The 17,397-nt window shown below is 36.3% G+C and overlaps 1 protein-coding gene across 2 annotated transcripts in view; it reads left to right on the top strand.

Annotated features, from left to right (window-relative positions):
• LOC150078517 (uncharacterized) overlaps nucleotides 1-17,397 on the top strand; it is a 257,309-nt gene that overhangs the window by 190,793 nt on the left and 49,119 nt on the right. For both annotated transcript variants that reach the window (XM_090384324.1, XM_090384325.1), the window contains exon 10: nucleotides 5,702-5,818. In XM_090384324.1, coding sequence (XP_090240450.1) covers nucleotides 5,702-5,818 — 117 coding nt within the window. The remainder of the gene's footprint in view (nucleotides 1-5,701; nucleotides 5,819-17,397) is intronic.

Raw genomic sequence — 17,397 nt, 5'->3', positions numbered from 1 at the left:
CTTTGTATCATCTGCAAACTTCAACACTAAGCCTGATATACCTTCATCAATATCATTGATAAATATACAAAACAACAGTGGACCCAACACTGAACAACCCTGTGGGACTCCACTAATAACATTAGTCCACGAAGAGCAGCACCCATTGATAACCACCCTCTGTCTTCTCCCACTCAACCATCCTTTTATCAATTGTAGCAGCTAACCCTTAATACCATTCTGCTCCAATTTGTACAATAGTCTTCCATGCGCAACAGTGTCAAAAGCTTTCCTGAAATCCAAATATAAGATATCAAAATTATTTTTTGCATCCATTTCCTTTGTAACCACATCATATCCTATCAAATTTGTCAGACAAGACTTTCCCTTAACAAACCCATTCTGTGTCTGAATTATTGCTGCAGTCTTGTCTAGATGATCCTGCCATGCATCTTTAGCCAGTGAGTCCATTATTTTACCAGGAATGAAAGTTAAGCTAACTGGTCTGTAATTACTTGTGTCACCCTTTGTGAATTGGGGATATATTTGCACATCTCCAGTCAGTGGGGACCTCTCCTTAGTCCAAGGCTGCTCTCATAATTATGGCTAAGGTTTTTTTTAGTTGCTTTGCTGTCTCCTTTAATATAACTGGATAGATCCCATCCACCCCAGGTGCCTTTCTTATGTTTAACTTCAACAATTTCTCCTCCACTTTGCTCTCAGTTATTACAAAATCATTAAGCACCCTGCTACAATTTGATAACCTTCTGCCATTTTCAAACCTTAATAACTCCTCATGTGTGAATGTAGATGCAAAATTCTCATTCAGTTTGTTTGCTATCTGAGCAGGATCATCAACAGTCAAACCATCAATATCAAGTGGACCAATCAGATTCATCCCCTTCCTTTTAGAGTTCATATAAGTAAAGAAATCGTTGTTGTTTTTCTTAGCATCCTTTGCCAAAGATTTCTCGTAATCTGCCTTCGCCTGCCTGACCTCCTTTGTGACCTGATTACAGACTAGCTTATATCTCCCATAGGCTTCTGAGTCTCTTGATAATTTATATGCATCCCATGCATTTTTCTTCTGTCACGAGTCTCATTAGGTCATTTGATAACCTTTAGGCCTAAATCTTGAACAATATTTCTTAATAGGTATGAAACTTTTAGTAGCTTCCACAATTAATTCCTTGAATGCTTCCCACTTAGAATTTACTGTTGGTAACATCGTCAGTTGATCCCACTTTACAGAATTTAAAAACTGCCTGAGACCACCTTTACGGAAGCAAAAACCCTTTCCTTTACCCCTGACGGTAATTATATCTAAGTAAATCTCACATCAGTACACTGTGATCACTGCCACCTAGTGGTTCCTTTATCTGCAAATTCTTAATACACGAATGATCACTGCTGATAACCAGATCAAGAGTATTACCCTCTCTGGTTGCCTCTCGAACATGCTGCTGCAGAAAACAATCATCCAATAAATCCACAAAAGTCCTACTAGTGTGTGAGTGACCAATCCACAAGTTCCAGTCAATATCTGGGAAGTTAAAATCCCCCATTATAAGACATTCTGATTTACTAGCCCACTCTATTTCTCTGTGCAATTGTTCAGTGTATTCACTCGAGTCATTAGGCCTATAACACACTCCTACTCTTATTTTTGCTTTTGAGGCACCTGCGTAGCCAGGTGGGCAGGAGCAGCAGTGCGTAGCACACGCTTCTTGATTAGACCGGGGTTCAAGCCTGTGGCCACCAAATACCGAGGATGTGGAAAGGTCAGAGAATGACCACTGCATATCTCCAGAGCAATATGGCCTTAGTTGCTGATGCTCCTAAAATCCAAATAACAACAACCTACTCTTATTTTTGCTTTTGCAGTGCTTATGTCACACCAAACTGATTCAACAGTGCACTGTTCATCTATATCAACTGGATGCACTTCTTTTGATTTTATGTTTTTCTTAATTAACAGCATGACACCTCCTCCCTTTCTATCCTGTCTGTCCTTTCTGTACACATTGTACTCCCCAAATTCCAATTCTGCATTCCTAATATCAGTGTGACACCACTTCTCTGATATCCCAAGAATATCCGCCTTTGATGTCTTGACCAGCAATTCAAATTCATCAATTTGATTTACTATACTTCTAGCATTGGTATATATGCAAGTATACATGTATACTTGCATGTTTGATTGAGGTTTATAAGACCTCAATCAGATCACCTCGCAGATGCCTAGTCACTGGACACTAATTTGCAAATCTTAAGCCTTTCTTCATGAGAGCAGCCTTTTGTTCCATTCACTAATCTTGTTGCCCTTCTCTGTACTCGTTCCAGCAGCTCTGCATCCTTCCTAAAATGAGGCATCCAGACCTAAATACAGTACACAAGGTGTGGCCTGACGATTGTCTTCTACAAGGGGATAATCACCTCCTTATCCCTGCTAGAAAAATTCTTGTATATCATTGACAATACACCATGAGCTACTCTTGCAGACTGTCTGCATTGCTCAGAAAACATATCTGACTGCACAATTAGGTCCTTTTCATTCTCTACCACCTTGAGTGTAGTACCACATAGTTGATATGTTACTCTGGGGTTACTGCTACCCATATGCAGTACTTTACGTTTGTCAATGTTAAACTTCAGTTGCCACCTCTTAGCCCATGTGTTCAAAGTTTCTAGCTCCTATTGCATTAGTGTCATTAACAACCCTGTCAACCTTTGTAAATATCATTAATAAATACAGAAAACAACAAGGGAATCAACGCTGAACCCTGGGGGCTCCACTAATAGCATTAGTCCATGAAGAGCAGTGTCCATTGATTACCACTCTTCTGTCTTCTCCCACTCAACCATCCCTTTATCCATAGCAGCATTTTTCCCTTAATGCCATACTTCTCCAATTTGTACAGTAGTCTTCCATGTGCAACAGTATCAGAAGCTTTCCCAAGATCCAAGTATATGATATCAAAATTTTTTGCATCCAGTTCCTTTGTGACTACATTATAGTATTCAGACAAGACCAATATCCTGTACAAACCCATGCTGTGTCCGAACTTTAACCAAAGTGTTGTCTGGATGATCCTGTAGTGCTCCTTTAACCAGTGCCTCCATTAATTTCCCCAGAACATAAGTAATGCTTCACCAATGGAGAAAACTATTGTTACTTATTCTTGGTGGATACTACCACTCAGGCGAAACCGTTTCAGGGCTGTTTGGCCCTTCTTTGGTGGGTGGGTAGGTACCCTGGTGATGTAGTGATGACAAAACAGTTATGAAATATAACTCCCCAATATGAGAGATGCCTGATGGTGTATAAAGTGAATTAGACTAGAGCACTTTAAGGACTTAAGCCTCAGGCTGCAAAAGAATTAGACAACATAGAAGTTTGTGTAAATGTGGCATATTAGTAGGCAGCAATTCTAATAAAGGCTAAAAACGGCATCGTTTTAGTTATATCTCATATTGTGAATACCTTCACAATGAGTTGCCACGATATTGCACTACTTTGAATAAGTAACATTTCACCAGTGGAGAAGACTTTTTTTACTTATTCTCGGCAGATATCACCACCCAGACAGTACCGTTAACTAAAACGATGCAGTTTTTAGCCTTTTTTAGAATTGCTGCTTACTAATATGCTGCATTTGTACAAACTTATACATTGTCTAATTCTTTTGCAGCTTGAGGTTTAAGCCCTTAAAGTGCTTTGGACAAATTTGATGGAAAACCTATTGGAAAAATCAAGCAGTTGCTCTTGAATTTTTTTTTTAAGGCTTTTATGATTTTTGGCATAAAGGTCTTTTAAATAAGCTTCCATCTAATGGTTTTTCATACTGTTTTTTTTTTTTTTTTTGTAATTGGGTATCTGGCTCTCTATTTCCATAGTTTTGCTGATAATAGCACACTACATTCCACCTTCCAATTTGAGAGATGTTGCCCCTTCATAAACAACTTCCACTTCTTAATTATCTACCACCATTTTTATAAATGCTGATCTCTGAGTAATTCTAGACAATATTACGTATCTATGAAGAATTACACTGACTTCTAATCTTATCATAAGCACCACAAATGTTACTTCCTCTGTGTCAAAAATAAATAAATAAATAAAATAGATTTTCTTTTTCACTCCTAGCACTACTTTTCTTTTTAACAGCTATTCACTCTGTACAAATCTCGAATTTGACCTACGAATATTGTTCACATAGCTAACAACAGAAGAATTGAGGTGTCCCCCAAACCTCTCTTTTAATTCTCTAGACTAATGGTTCCCAGCCGGTGTGCCTCAGCACATTGGTATACCGTGACCCTTTTCAAGTGTGCTGCGAGATTAGAAAAAATTCCATTGAGTTCAATGGCAATCACTATTTCGGTGTGCCGTTAATATTCATCTTTCAACTTAAAGTGTGACTTGAATGACAAAAGATTGGGAACCACTGCTCTAGACACTATCCAAAAGAAGGCAGTCAGGTTAATAGTTAATGACAGTCTTAAAAGTCTGTCTCTCTGTTTTTTTTATAAGTTCAGTTTCTGCTACATGCCTTTTCTGTAGGTACTTCCACAGACACTGTTCTTTGGAATTGACATATATAATTCTCTTTCTCTTTCTCTCTTCCAGCTTGAATAACCAGTCACCATCCATTCACTGTCCAATTCCAAACAAACAAAAACCAACTTTTATCCTTCCTCATTGCCCTATCTTAGGGGTCGGCAACCTGCCGCGTGCAGCTCTTTGAATATGTAACTGTGGCTCTTTCACTTTTAGCCCATGTATGATAAGCGACGTATTTTTGCGAGCAAATATTTTTGAACATGAACTATATTACAAATAAATCAAAAACCGTCTGAACAATGCGAGTCTCTCAGCATGTTTAAAGATGAAGATTATGGCATACTCGCCTGATGTTGACAGACTCGCTCAAGGAGTTCAGCAGCAAAAGTCACATTAATTCATACCTAATTGGGTGTTTGCTACATTTTTTTCCCAGTATTAATTAATAAGATTTCAAAAAATATATTTGTTTTAATAGAACACCTTCCCACTATTCCATTTCTTAAAAACTCCCCCCTACCCCAGCTTGAGCTGAGGTGCAGCTCTTCGGGTTATTTTTTTTTTTTTTATTAGATCAAAAATGGCTCTTCACTCAAAAAAGGTTAACAACCCCTGCCCTATCTACTTCTGTTCTCTAGAACAACCTTTCCTTTCTTTCATTTATTTCCAAAAAATTACAATCTACAGAAATTCAAGTATGATGGAACAAGTATCTTTAGTACCATAGAACCTATAGTGCCTGTAGATGCTTTCATTACTATATTATTATAGTAATGAAATCCCCATGTTTGAGGATTTCATTTAAAAAAAAAAAAATTACTCATCCTTTTGCATAAGCTTCCAGTTTTCACAGCTTAATACTGCCCCTCCCCTGCCATTCAGCATTATTCTTTCCATAAAGATTTGTTTTTTGTTACTTTGGTTAAAGCAGCAGTTCAACTATACAGCATTACATCTCTGCTTATACTTTATTACTGAAAAATATCCACTTAGTGGTGATGTTCTTTTTTTTTTTTTTTTTTTGTTCTCACTGTTTATAGTTAAAAATTAACAATATGTTTAGAATTGCATAATATGTGATGTCTCTATATATTAAAAGGTATATAATATATTTTAGTATATTTCAAATACTGAGTTATAAGTTTGTTTATTTTCTAGCTAAACCCTTCAGTGAACATAGAATTACTTATGAAGAGTAATTCAACAACATTTGTTGATCAGATATTTAATTCTACCATATTGGAAATTTTTAAAGAACAAAACATTGCCAATAAGGTAAACACTGTTTATTTGATGTAAATTCATTTTATGTTTTTAATCATTTATTTTTGCTGAGATACTGATTACTTTTGTATATTTATGAAATTATAAATTTATGAAGCGGCTGCATCTGTATTAAGTCCACTATATATATATTTTTTTAAAAATGCTATACTGTGCATTTTTACTTATTTACTTTGACTGTATGTATATAAGGTAATGTGATTATAATTGTAATGCCCATCAAATCTTACTTGAAAAACATTTTGAATATGCAAGATTCGCCCCCCCCCCCCTTGCACCCTCTATTTTTACCTCTATTTTTATCATTGCACATCACAAAAGAAATCAAACGAACTAATACTAGTGTATTAATTAGTTCATTTGATTTCTATTTGTTTTGTATTATGCCTGCATGTGTTTCAACAAAAATTTACTAACGTTGCATTTCAGTGCTATGGGAAAACTACCCATGGCTTGCCTGCTTATTTGCTATGAAATGGAAAATTATCAGGGATTTATTGTGTTAAATTTTTCCAAATATCTGTCCAAATTTATTTTGAATATAAAAGATATTTTTAATACTTGTATATGGTGAGGTATATTAATTTGGCTTCTTTTAGAAGTTTAAATGTTTTCTTTAAATTTCTTGGTAACTTACTACAGTTTACTTTTAATGCAAAGGAACAGACTTCCACAGTTAGTTTTCTGCCTCCTGTCTGTTGCTCCATTAAGAATATATTTGTATTTCCCAAACACCATTCCAAGAGCATAGGGTGCACATGATCACCTTAGCAGCTGAAATGTTGTCCAATAAAATATTACCTTTCATCCACTCCTAGTGATGGAGGTGTGTAGTAGTCATTGTCTTTGGTCCATGAAAAGTTTTTAAGATCCATCATAGCCTCCCTGACCACAGAAATTGATTCATATAAATGAAAATATATTTTGGTTATTACTCTAGAATGAAAGGTCGCTTTAAAGGCAAATTTTTAACCTATATCCTGTAGGGCCTGGGGTAAAGTTCAGGTCCAGTTATGGTTTCATAGCCCTCACAAAAATCAGCTTGAATGAAAGTATGTTTTTGCATTAATAAACAAGAAAATGCAGATTGCTACCAAATGTAATGATTCTAAGTGCAATTGGGATGATGAAACATATGGGATGATTCTAAGTGCAATTCCAATTTCAAATTGCAATCCCCCCCCCCCCCCCCCCCGGCACCTCCGTAGCCAGGTGGGCAGGAGCAGCAGCAGCAGCAGCAGTGCGTAGCACACGCTTCTTGATTAGACCGGGGTTCGAGCCTGTGACCACCAAATACGGAGGATGTGGAAAGGTCAGGGAATGACCACCGCATATCCCTGGAGCAATATGGCCTTAGTTGCTAATGCTTCTAAAAACCAAATAACAAACAACAACAAACTTCCTTCCCCAGTTTCTGTACAGAAATATTACCATAAATTTGGAGCTGGAACTCTAGTCCATTTCAATCGCACTGCTTACTTAGAATATTTTAGGAATCTTTGTAATAAATTTTCATCTTGATGGATTGGTTTGTTTTATATAAATGACAAATTATTATTATTATTATTTACTAATGTGCTTGAAATGTAACACATTGCACACAGTAACTAACTTGTTTCAATATCAGTAGCTTGCCCTTTGCACTATGAAAATAGATGAGCAGGTTGGTTGCTCATCTTAGCATAGTGTCAAATCTGGTTGTGAAGAGAAGATTTCATTTCAGACTACTAATATGTTTTTCCCACACTCCAGTCACATGGATAAATTTGTTAAAAGATTAGTGTCTCACTTATATAGGTATACTTCTCTTAACCCTGTAATCGTGACATGCTCAATTGTTATAAACAAGGTGACACTATACAGGTAGTTCTCGACTTTACGAGTTAATTCGTTCCTAGCGCACATTCGTAAAGCAGGAATTTATTTCCCATAGACATAATGTTAAAAATAGGGGTTACGTTATCAACAATGAAATTAGTTTGTTTAAACAATGATTGATTTATCCAAAGAAATGAAAACATAGCCTATAAAATCAAGCAAATTATAATTTAAAGAAATTATTTATGACTTACAAATGTTAAAATTATTTATTCTTCATCATCATCGACTAAATGCACACTTGTTGATCACTCATTATTGGCTCAGCACTCATTGGTTTGTTGCACAAGGGGTCGTCTTCTTCAGAAATGCTTCAAGAGATGTTTATTTTCAAGATAATCTTCTCTTTTCTTTATAAATTTCAATAGCACGCATAAGCATTTTTTAACAGAATGCACAAATTGCAACTAATACGATTTGCATGGAGTAACACGTTTACAAAGCTTTAAAAAAAAAGGAATGAAGAGAAGATTCTGCAAATTTATTTGTTTTTTATACCATTTGAAGATTTCAATAAAGGGCAAACACATTTCACCATAATAACGTAAAAACCCCCACAATTCCAGCTATCGGTATTTTCACAAATGCAATAACATTGAGTTTACTACCTGTTTATAATTGCTTGCAGTAACAGAAAAGCCCAATAAACCAGAAAGTGCAGATTGTTTTTATTGTTTTATGGTTGTGACTTCCAAAAATGTGCTTTAGAAAAATATCACAAAGCCGTTCAAAATTGGTTCTTATAACTTATGATAACGATGAAAGTGTAGTGTGTTTGATGATTTGAACTGGTAACTAATAAATTTACACTATAAAAACGACCTTTTAGGAAGTTATATAGTAAAAATTTGAACTTCCGAGGTCATGGAATGAATTAACAAAAAACATATGTTATTGGGTTCACATTATGATATTTTTGCGGTATGATGGTAACAGATTAATATCGTAAAATGGGGTACACTGTATTGTATAGCTACGAGCGTGGTTTGAAATGAGGTATTTATGAATGTTTAACATTCATTTTTTGCAATTAATGTTCATATTTTTGATTTTGTTCATACTTGATACTTGAAAAAAAAAAAAAAAAAAACTCTTAAAGCGGGAACTGCTTGTACCTGAAAGGTAAAAAACAAAACTTTCTTTTTGATTTCCAGAAATCAGTTTATGGATTTTTTGTATTCTGCTTGGAGTATGCTAATATGTCATCATTTCTTAATGGAATGCAATAAATACTGTATGCATTTTTTAGTTTTTAATAAAATAATTAAATATTTAAAAAATCATGCATTTTTATTTATTTACTTTTTATTTTTAAAAAAATGTAATAGGCATAAAATATAAAGATGAAACTATTAGCTCCTTCTGTTTTCTGTTTCCCCCAGTTTTAAAAAACTGCTAAATGTGCAAAATTTAAAAAGTATGCTACACATTTCTTCTTATGTATAAATAGTTTTAAAATGTTTTTTGAATTTGGCACACTCTGAAGCATGAGAAATTTGAATATATGCATGTTGCTAACTCTCTATCCCAACTAATTATCATCTTCCATATTTTGGATTTGTTATTGAAAAATAATAATGAATATTTAAATTGAATCTTTCAGAATGATGTAGTTTACAACTGTTAGAAATGGTTAATAATCATTAGCTCACATGGGGCAAGTTTTATAGCTAACCTGAACTAGAAACAAACACACAAACATAACTATCTATCCCAAGTAATTTTCACTCTAGCTGTTTATTATTTAAAAAATATGAATATTTCAAATGAATCTTTCAAAAAGATTTAGTTTATGACCATTAAGAAACTGTTAGTAATTGTTAGAACATGTGAAAGAGTTTTATAAATCTGCAGGCTTAGTCCAAGTTTGCAGATAATACAAAGGTTGGCAGGGTTGTTAATGACAGTAAAGACAGTATGCTACCGCAACAGGATCTAGAAAAGTTAGGCAGGTGGGCTGAGAAGTGGAAACTAAAGTTTAACGTTGACAAATGCAAAGTACTACATATGGGTAGCAGTAACCCAAGAGAAACATTCCAACTGTGTGGTACTACACTCAGGGAGGTGGAGAATGAAAAAGACATGGGGGTAATTGTGCAGTCAGCTATGAAGTTCTCTGAGCAGTGTAGCTGGGTTGCCAGAGCAAGTCGTGGAGTTTTGTCAATGATATATAGGAATTTTGCTAGCAGAGACAAGAAGGTGATTATCCCTTTGTATAAGGCAATGGTCAGGCCACACCTTGAATACTGTATACAGGTCTGGAGGCCTCATTTTAGGAAGGATGTTAGAGTTGCTAGAATGAGTACAGAGAAGGGCAACAAGATTGGTGAGAGGAACAAAGGGGTACTCTTACCAAGAGAGGTTTAAGTTTTGCAAGTTGCAGCATCTGGAGACGAGGTGATCTGATTGAGGTGTATAAGTCCTTGAATGGTTTGAGCAGGCTCAATGCTGATGGGATACTTCTGCTTGCTCAGATTAAGAACCTGAGGTGGCATAGATTCAAGTTGAGGAAAGACAGTTGTAGAATAGATGTGTGGAAGTTTGCCTTTAGCCAGCAGGTAGTTGATTGCTGAAACAGACTTCCATCTGCTGTTGTGGAAGTTGATAGCTTAAATAAATTTAAAGCTGAACTAGACAAACATTTGGAGTGACTGGATGAAATGGGGGTTGTTTTTTTTTTTTTTTTTGGCTGATACTATATAAGCTTGCTTTCTTGCATCATATGCCTCGACTAATGCTAAATAACTTTAACTAGAAACAAACAATTCTAAACTTTGTAGTGTCAGAGTAGCAGACAGTTTCCCATGCTAGCATTACTATGGGTTAAAAGTACAGCAAAAGTGGTGGGCTGTACTTGCTAATTGCACTCACAGTGTAGTACTGAGAAAATGATAAATAAAGATTCAAAAACCATGCCAAATAAAATTTGTGTATACAGGTGATCCCCGCTTAATGCTGATAATTCGTTCCAGAAAATCAGAGCACTAAGTGAGCGCCGCATTTCCATAAGGTAACATGTATTTGTGAGTTGCAGTCAGTGCCACAGGATATTTCCTAATCAATAATAAACGGTAGTGAAAAGATGAACAAATGTCAGTCAAAATATTTGTACATATAAAATATTCTGCATTACATATGTATATAATTATGTGGTAACTACTTACGTATCAAAATTAAACTTAAAATTCCAATTAAAATCATGAATTTAATTGATCTAAATTGATTTAATTTAATTGATGAATTTTATCATGAAAAATGTGTCGATTTTGGGTTGTAGTTTGTCCCTCTTCCTGGTAAACTGAAAGGGGTTTTAATTTAAAATCCTTCGCTGCTTTTAAACCTTGCATGTTTTTTTCTTCTTTCAATGTGAAACTTCTTTTAGGCATTCGTTTCCAAAAAAGTCCTGCTTCATCTATGTTAAAAATTTGTTGAGAAGTATAACACATAATACCCATCTTCAATAATTTTAACTTTAACAAGTTCTTTTTGAAAGTTTCGGCTCCTTGATCTGCACTTGCGGTTTATTTTTTTATTTTTTATGAAAACCCCAAACACGAAAGGTATCAAAACCTATAGTACTTAGTACCGTGCATGGGTTGAAGGAGAAATATGGGGTGGGGGGGTGCCGGAAACTTTGCTCTAGAGACTAAACATGGGTTTCACCACTTCAAGCCTCCAATAAGCAAAGTGGTGGTATTTCACCGGTTGATGAAAGTCATCTACCAAGCCCTTACTAGTTTTAAATGGTTCCACTTTTTTTTTTTTTTTTTTTAAGGTGAGATTTTTTCAGATCATCATATGGGCTATTTTTTTTTTTTTTTATAATATTTAACTTAACTGAATTCTGCATTGGATATTATCTTCAATAAAATTAGTTAGTCTCTCCATTTCAATCCTAATAGCCGGCCTAGCCCTAATTGCCTACAGTGGAACAGCTGTCTTTCTTGCTGCTAAAATTAATTCTTTATTTTTATAATTGTTCTTACAGTCAAAACTGCCAGTCCTAAATTATGGCACACATTCGCTTGTCGTTGACCGGAATCGGTTCACTTCAAAACGTCTAATTTAATTTTCAAATTCGGTCTTTTTCTGATATTTGTAGTCTTCATACTGCATCCAGACGTTGCTTTTTCATTCTTATCTGCCATTATTAACTCTTTGAATATGTAACTGCGTTGGTTGCATTAATTATGATACAATGTTCAAGTAAACTGTCCGTTACGCACAATGTCTAATGCTGTACTGAGTGATGACTAGACTTCGGATAAATGCATATAACGCAAATATTACAAGCAATATACTTGATAATTTTTTAAAAGGTTGATCTCGGAACTACAAAACAAGTCACTGCACTGCAATTAAATTAGCGTGTGAGAAAATTTCACTGAACGTGGGAAAATTTCTCAAGTCAGTGTGGGAAATGTTTTGATGCTATTTTGCTATTCATTTTCAAGCTATCGACTCCATCAGATGAAACGTTTTCATTAAAAATACCAAAAATACAATCTATATGCTGGTAAAGGAGCATTATAGTGATTTTGTGACAGCGTTATAGTCAGATACCAGTTTATAATATAAGAACAGCGTTATAATGAATCAGCATAAAGTGAACCGCATTATAACAGGGCCTGCTGTACAGTGGGGCTCCAACATCCGATGGTAATTTGTCCCACAAAACCCATTGTATGTTGAAAATATTGTAAGTTGAAACGAATAATACATTGATTCCCTCCCCAACAACACATAAAATAGGTATTTCTTATATGTTATACCTCATTTTTACATTAAAAATGAGTGTTTTATAAAGATTATTTAATAAATAGTTATAAAATATCTTAAAATAAAAAAACAAACAATAAAGTAGCATTTACCATAGACTTGAAGTGCAGAGCTGATGAAATTAATGGTGGTGTAGTAGTGGTGGTGGGATAATCAAGCATCAGATGTCTTTTCAGTCTTATTGATTTTTACCAAGAGTGATAATATCATTTATCAAGGCACCATCATCTTCAAATCCATCAACATTATGAATAATTAAAGGCCAGATGTTTTTCCAGGCTGAATTTAAGCATCTTGTAGAAACATCATTCCAAGAACTTAGTCAGCCTCACACAGTCCAGCATGTTGAACTTCGACCTCCAAAAATCTTTGAAGAATATCCTGTAACCCAGGCCTTGTTACTGTGCCAAAATATTTCCAGCATGCCTTTGTCAACCTTTTGTTGTTTAAATACTCTGGGGATGTTAGTGATACACAATCAAAGGCTTCAGCTTAAAATCTCAAGAGGCATTGGCACCCAACAAGACAGTGAGCTCATGTTTCATAGGCTTATGCCCAGGTAAACTAGCCTCATCCTTAGTGATGTACGTGTAAGAAGCCAGTTTCTTCAGTGTTAAAAATCTACTGGTGAAGATAACTCTCCTGATCTACAAATTCAATTTTAAAGGTCTCAGCCGGTTTTTTTTTTTTTTATCAGCACTGGATGCCTCCCCATGCCTTTCAACACTTTTGATATTCGCTCTTTTTTTTGCAGCACTTGAACCAGCCTGTGCTGGCTTTAAAGTCCTCTAAGCGCACAGCACTGCCACTGGTTGATGGAGCTTTAAGTTTTGTAGATCTGAAACAATCGTACAAGTAACATTCTGCATGCCATGCGTTGAACAATGACGTTGTTGAACGATAGCAAAGACTAATTGGTTGAGAACAATTGTACGAGTGATGTTCTGTATGCCACACGTCTGAAAATTTCCACCCATGTATCATTCCAAATATATCGGAAAGCCATCGGTACCTGCAAATATCATCGATCCTTAAAATAAGAGACCGTATGGAAAGTATATCGGTTCTTGAGAATATCGGATGTCAATGTCATCATAAGTCAAGGCCCCACTGTATTTAGGAAGGTACAGAAAATCAGATTTCTCTCTTCGGCCAACAATTAATGTGAGCAGATTATTTTTCAGTTACACCTCACAGGGTATAGAACTGACAATGCAGAGTTAATGACAGGATTAGGGTCATCAAAAACAAGTTTTTAAATTAATGTATATATTATCAAGACGTAGTACCTTCATGTCGTGATAATAGGTGCAATTCTTTGGGGGGGTGGGTAAATATGACAGTTGTTAGAGTGTAATAGTAATAGCTTGCTTGTTTTATATAAACTAGTAATAAAAGTAACCTAGCTATATAACAGTGTAATAAATAAGAGAAAATTCAAACTTCACTGAACTTTGGTAATTTAGCATTGTGCCATTTTGATTATCATGACATCTTGCTCTTCTTTTGTACACTAGCTGGTAGCATATGTATATGTGTATATATATATATATATATATATATAAACTAGTAATAACAATAACCTAGCTAAATAACAGTGTAATAAATAAGAGAAATAAGTAATAAATTTATAGCCAGACATGTACTGAGGGTGGAAACAACCTACACTTAGAAAAGTCAATACTAAAAAATATGTACAGGGTGTCTCAAAAATACACGGCATAACATCAGGAATAAGTTCCTCGTGTGTAGACAATAAAAATATTTTATATCAACATAGTTCCGGAAATGCTTGGTTTCCGTGTTTTGAAGGTCTGTCTATGACACTTAACTGTTCACATCACCTTATAGTAATTATTCAAAATGTCCACCTTCTGCCTGAATACAGGCCTGAATACCAATGGCAGAACATTGCCCGTGCAGGGTAATCTGCTGGTGACAAGGCCTATACCCGTTGCAGATGGTAAGGATACAGTTGGTGTTCTCGCAACACTCTCCAAATAGTCGAACGTTGAACAGCCAGTTGCATTGCTATTCTGCATGTGCTGATTCCAGGAGTGGCGTGCACAACATCCAAAATCTCCTCCATTATTTCAGGAGTCGTAGATCTTGGTCGTCATCTGTCGGCAGCACGAAGTGTAAAGGTCCCACGTTCACAAAGGCGGCGATGGATACCTTCAAACATTTTCCTGTGTGGACATCGTTCTGGGAACCTTTGGTGGTACAAACGACGAGCCTCCAGAGCATTGCCCAAACCGTACACAAAGTGCATATCCGCTTGCTCCTGATTTGAGTACATGGTCGGAATGGAAAACCACCAGATTCTGTCAGTACCTTGTGATGAAGGAAATCAAGTGTGGAAGATAAGACATTGCGGTTAATAACTCAGGAACCAAGCATTTCCGGAACTATGTTGATATAAAATATTTTTACTGACTACATATGATGAACTCATTCCTGAAGTTATGCCATCTATTTTTGAGATACCCTGTATATATATTGGTGTTCAAAGAAAGTGAATCACTCCTAAAAACTGTAATTGTCGTCCGAATAACGTAAGTACCATATTTTCCCATGTATAAGATGCACCTTAATTTTGGGGCCCAAAATATGAAAAAAAATGTATTACATAAAGTTATTGAACTCAAGTTTTATTCATCATAAAATTCATACAACTCATCACTGTCAAAACTCCCATCCATTAGCTTGTCCTCATCTGTGGCATTTGAAATGCCACACTTCTTAAATGACTTGACAACGATCTCAATCTTGATATTATCTCAGTATCTTTTCACCAGGTACAAACTTCTCCTATAGTTGGTTTCTTCACTCTTCCTGCTGGTGTCAAATTGTCCCCAGAAGACTTCATCCATTGGGTCCATTCGTCTCTCATGGCAGCTTTTAAGGGTTTGTTAATTGCTGACATCAAGTGGTTGGAGCTGGGATGTCAAGCCTCCAGGTATGATGGCAAGTTTTTTTTTTTTTTTTTGCTCTGCAGCAATCTTCTTTGTATTTTTTGTTATGTGTGCCCTGAACCGATCAAGCACCAATAGGGCAGGTTTGCGTAAGAGCCCACCTGGTCTCTCCTGCTTCAAACTTTCTCAAACCAGATCTTCATCCCATCCTGATCCATCCAGCCCTTGTCATGAACATGGACAATCACTCCTCGAGGAATGTCTTCTTTTGGCATTGTTTTGCATTTGAAAATCGGCATAGGAGGCAGCTTGGTTCCGTCGGCACAACAAGCTAGAACATCTGTATAATGGCTCTTTTCATGTCCACTTGTCTTCACAGTTACAGTTTTCATCCCCTTGTTATCAACAGTTCTGTTACTTGGGACATCAAATTGAAGGGGGACTTAGTCTATATTTGCAATCTGTCCCAGCTCAAACTGATGTGTCTTCTGACATTGAATGACAAAACGATGAAATTCAAGGACCTTCTGCTCATAGCTTTCAGGCATCTTTTGGGCAAGTCTGGTGCATGTACACATGCTTAGTCCATTCCGTTTCATGAACCTGAAGCACCAATTGTGTCCTCCTTTGAAATCAGTAACTTCTTTTTCATCAGCAATTCTTCTTGCCTCATGCTGAACCACCTTTGTGGACACAGGAATTCCAATTGCCCTTTGCTCCTCAATCCATATCTTCAATTCCTTCTCTAAATCAGGCCATTTTGCAGACTTGCCTCTAATGGCCTTCTTCTGCCGTGGCGTTTTCAGTAGGGTTTCTTCTTCCCGTAGCCAGTCTCGGATTGTTTTCTCAGTTGGAGGAGGACCAAACTTACTTTCAGCAGCATGATTTCCACTCACTTTTGCAAACTGGATCACTTTTAACTTGAATTCAGCACTGTACGAAAATCTTTTCTGAGCCATTTCTGGGCAGAACGTGGCAAAATGTAACCTAATATACCAGTAACAAGTGCGAAACATTGAGTGCAAAGACAACAAGCGCAAAAAAGCAGGAAATGCAAGTAAAACAAAATCTACAACCACTGTATAAGACGCACCCAGTTTTTAGACCCCAAATTTTTCGAAAAAAGGTGCGTCTTATACATGGGGAAATACGGTATATGGCAATATTTCTTACAGATTGCATCAGATAAGATTGACATGTGTGGGTGAGGACGTAATATTGCATATGCTGTTACTTTCAGCTATATAAGTACGCTCTGCAAGAGTTGCAGTCATTCCTTGCTTGTGTCAGGATGGCGAGTTACGTGCAGTTGACGCCATGAAGAAAGAGTGCTATCGTTGCTTTATGCGAGGAAGGATGCTCTTCCTGTCATATTGCTTATAGAGTGTCTTGTAATCAGTTGACAGTGAGTAGATTTCTTTCGAAATTCAAGAATGCTGGTTCTGCTGATAGGAAAAAAAGGAACCGGACGTAAACGAGTCTCTATGCAAAACAGGACCACGTTTTGAAGCGCTTATGCCTTAAAAACCGGAGAGCTTCTTCGTCTGAGCTGAAAACAGAGTATGGGAAGAACATACAGGAGCGGTAGCAAGTGCAGTAACAGTCAGAAGACACCTCTTCAAAAATGGATTTGTAGCCCATCGTCCTAAGAATAGCTGTCGTAATGAGAAGAAGACCATCCTCACAGAAAAAATGAAAAAGGCCCGATTAATTTGGTGTAAGGAGCATGTCAAATGGACCCCCGAGCAGTGGAAGTCAGTTATTTTCTCGGATGAGAAGAAATTCAACCTGCATGGCTCTGATGGGAGACAAACGATTTGTCGTAGACATGGTGAAGAATACCATCCAGACTGTATGAAACTTCAGGAAGCCATAATTCGTGTTTGGAACCATGAACTATCAGTTCTTCTGAAATTGATCTTGTCAATGCCTTGATGGTGTACTGCTGTCATCAGAGCCTCTGGCCCTGATGACAACAGCTTTGCATCTGTGAACTTT

This window comes from Mastigoproctus giganteus, chromosome 11 (assembly GCF_048544385.1).
Source record: "Mastigoproctus giganteus isolate SK-2022 chromosome 11, ASM4854438v1, whole genome shotgun sequence".
Lineage (NCBI taxonomy): Eukaryota > Metazoa > Arthropoda > Arachnida > Uropygi > Thelyphonidae > Mastigoproctus > Mastigoproctus giganteus.
The sequence above is the reverse complement of the archived record's forward strand: the minus strand, read 5'-3'. Positions and strand labels throughout refer to the sequence as shown.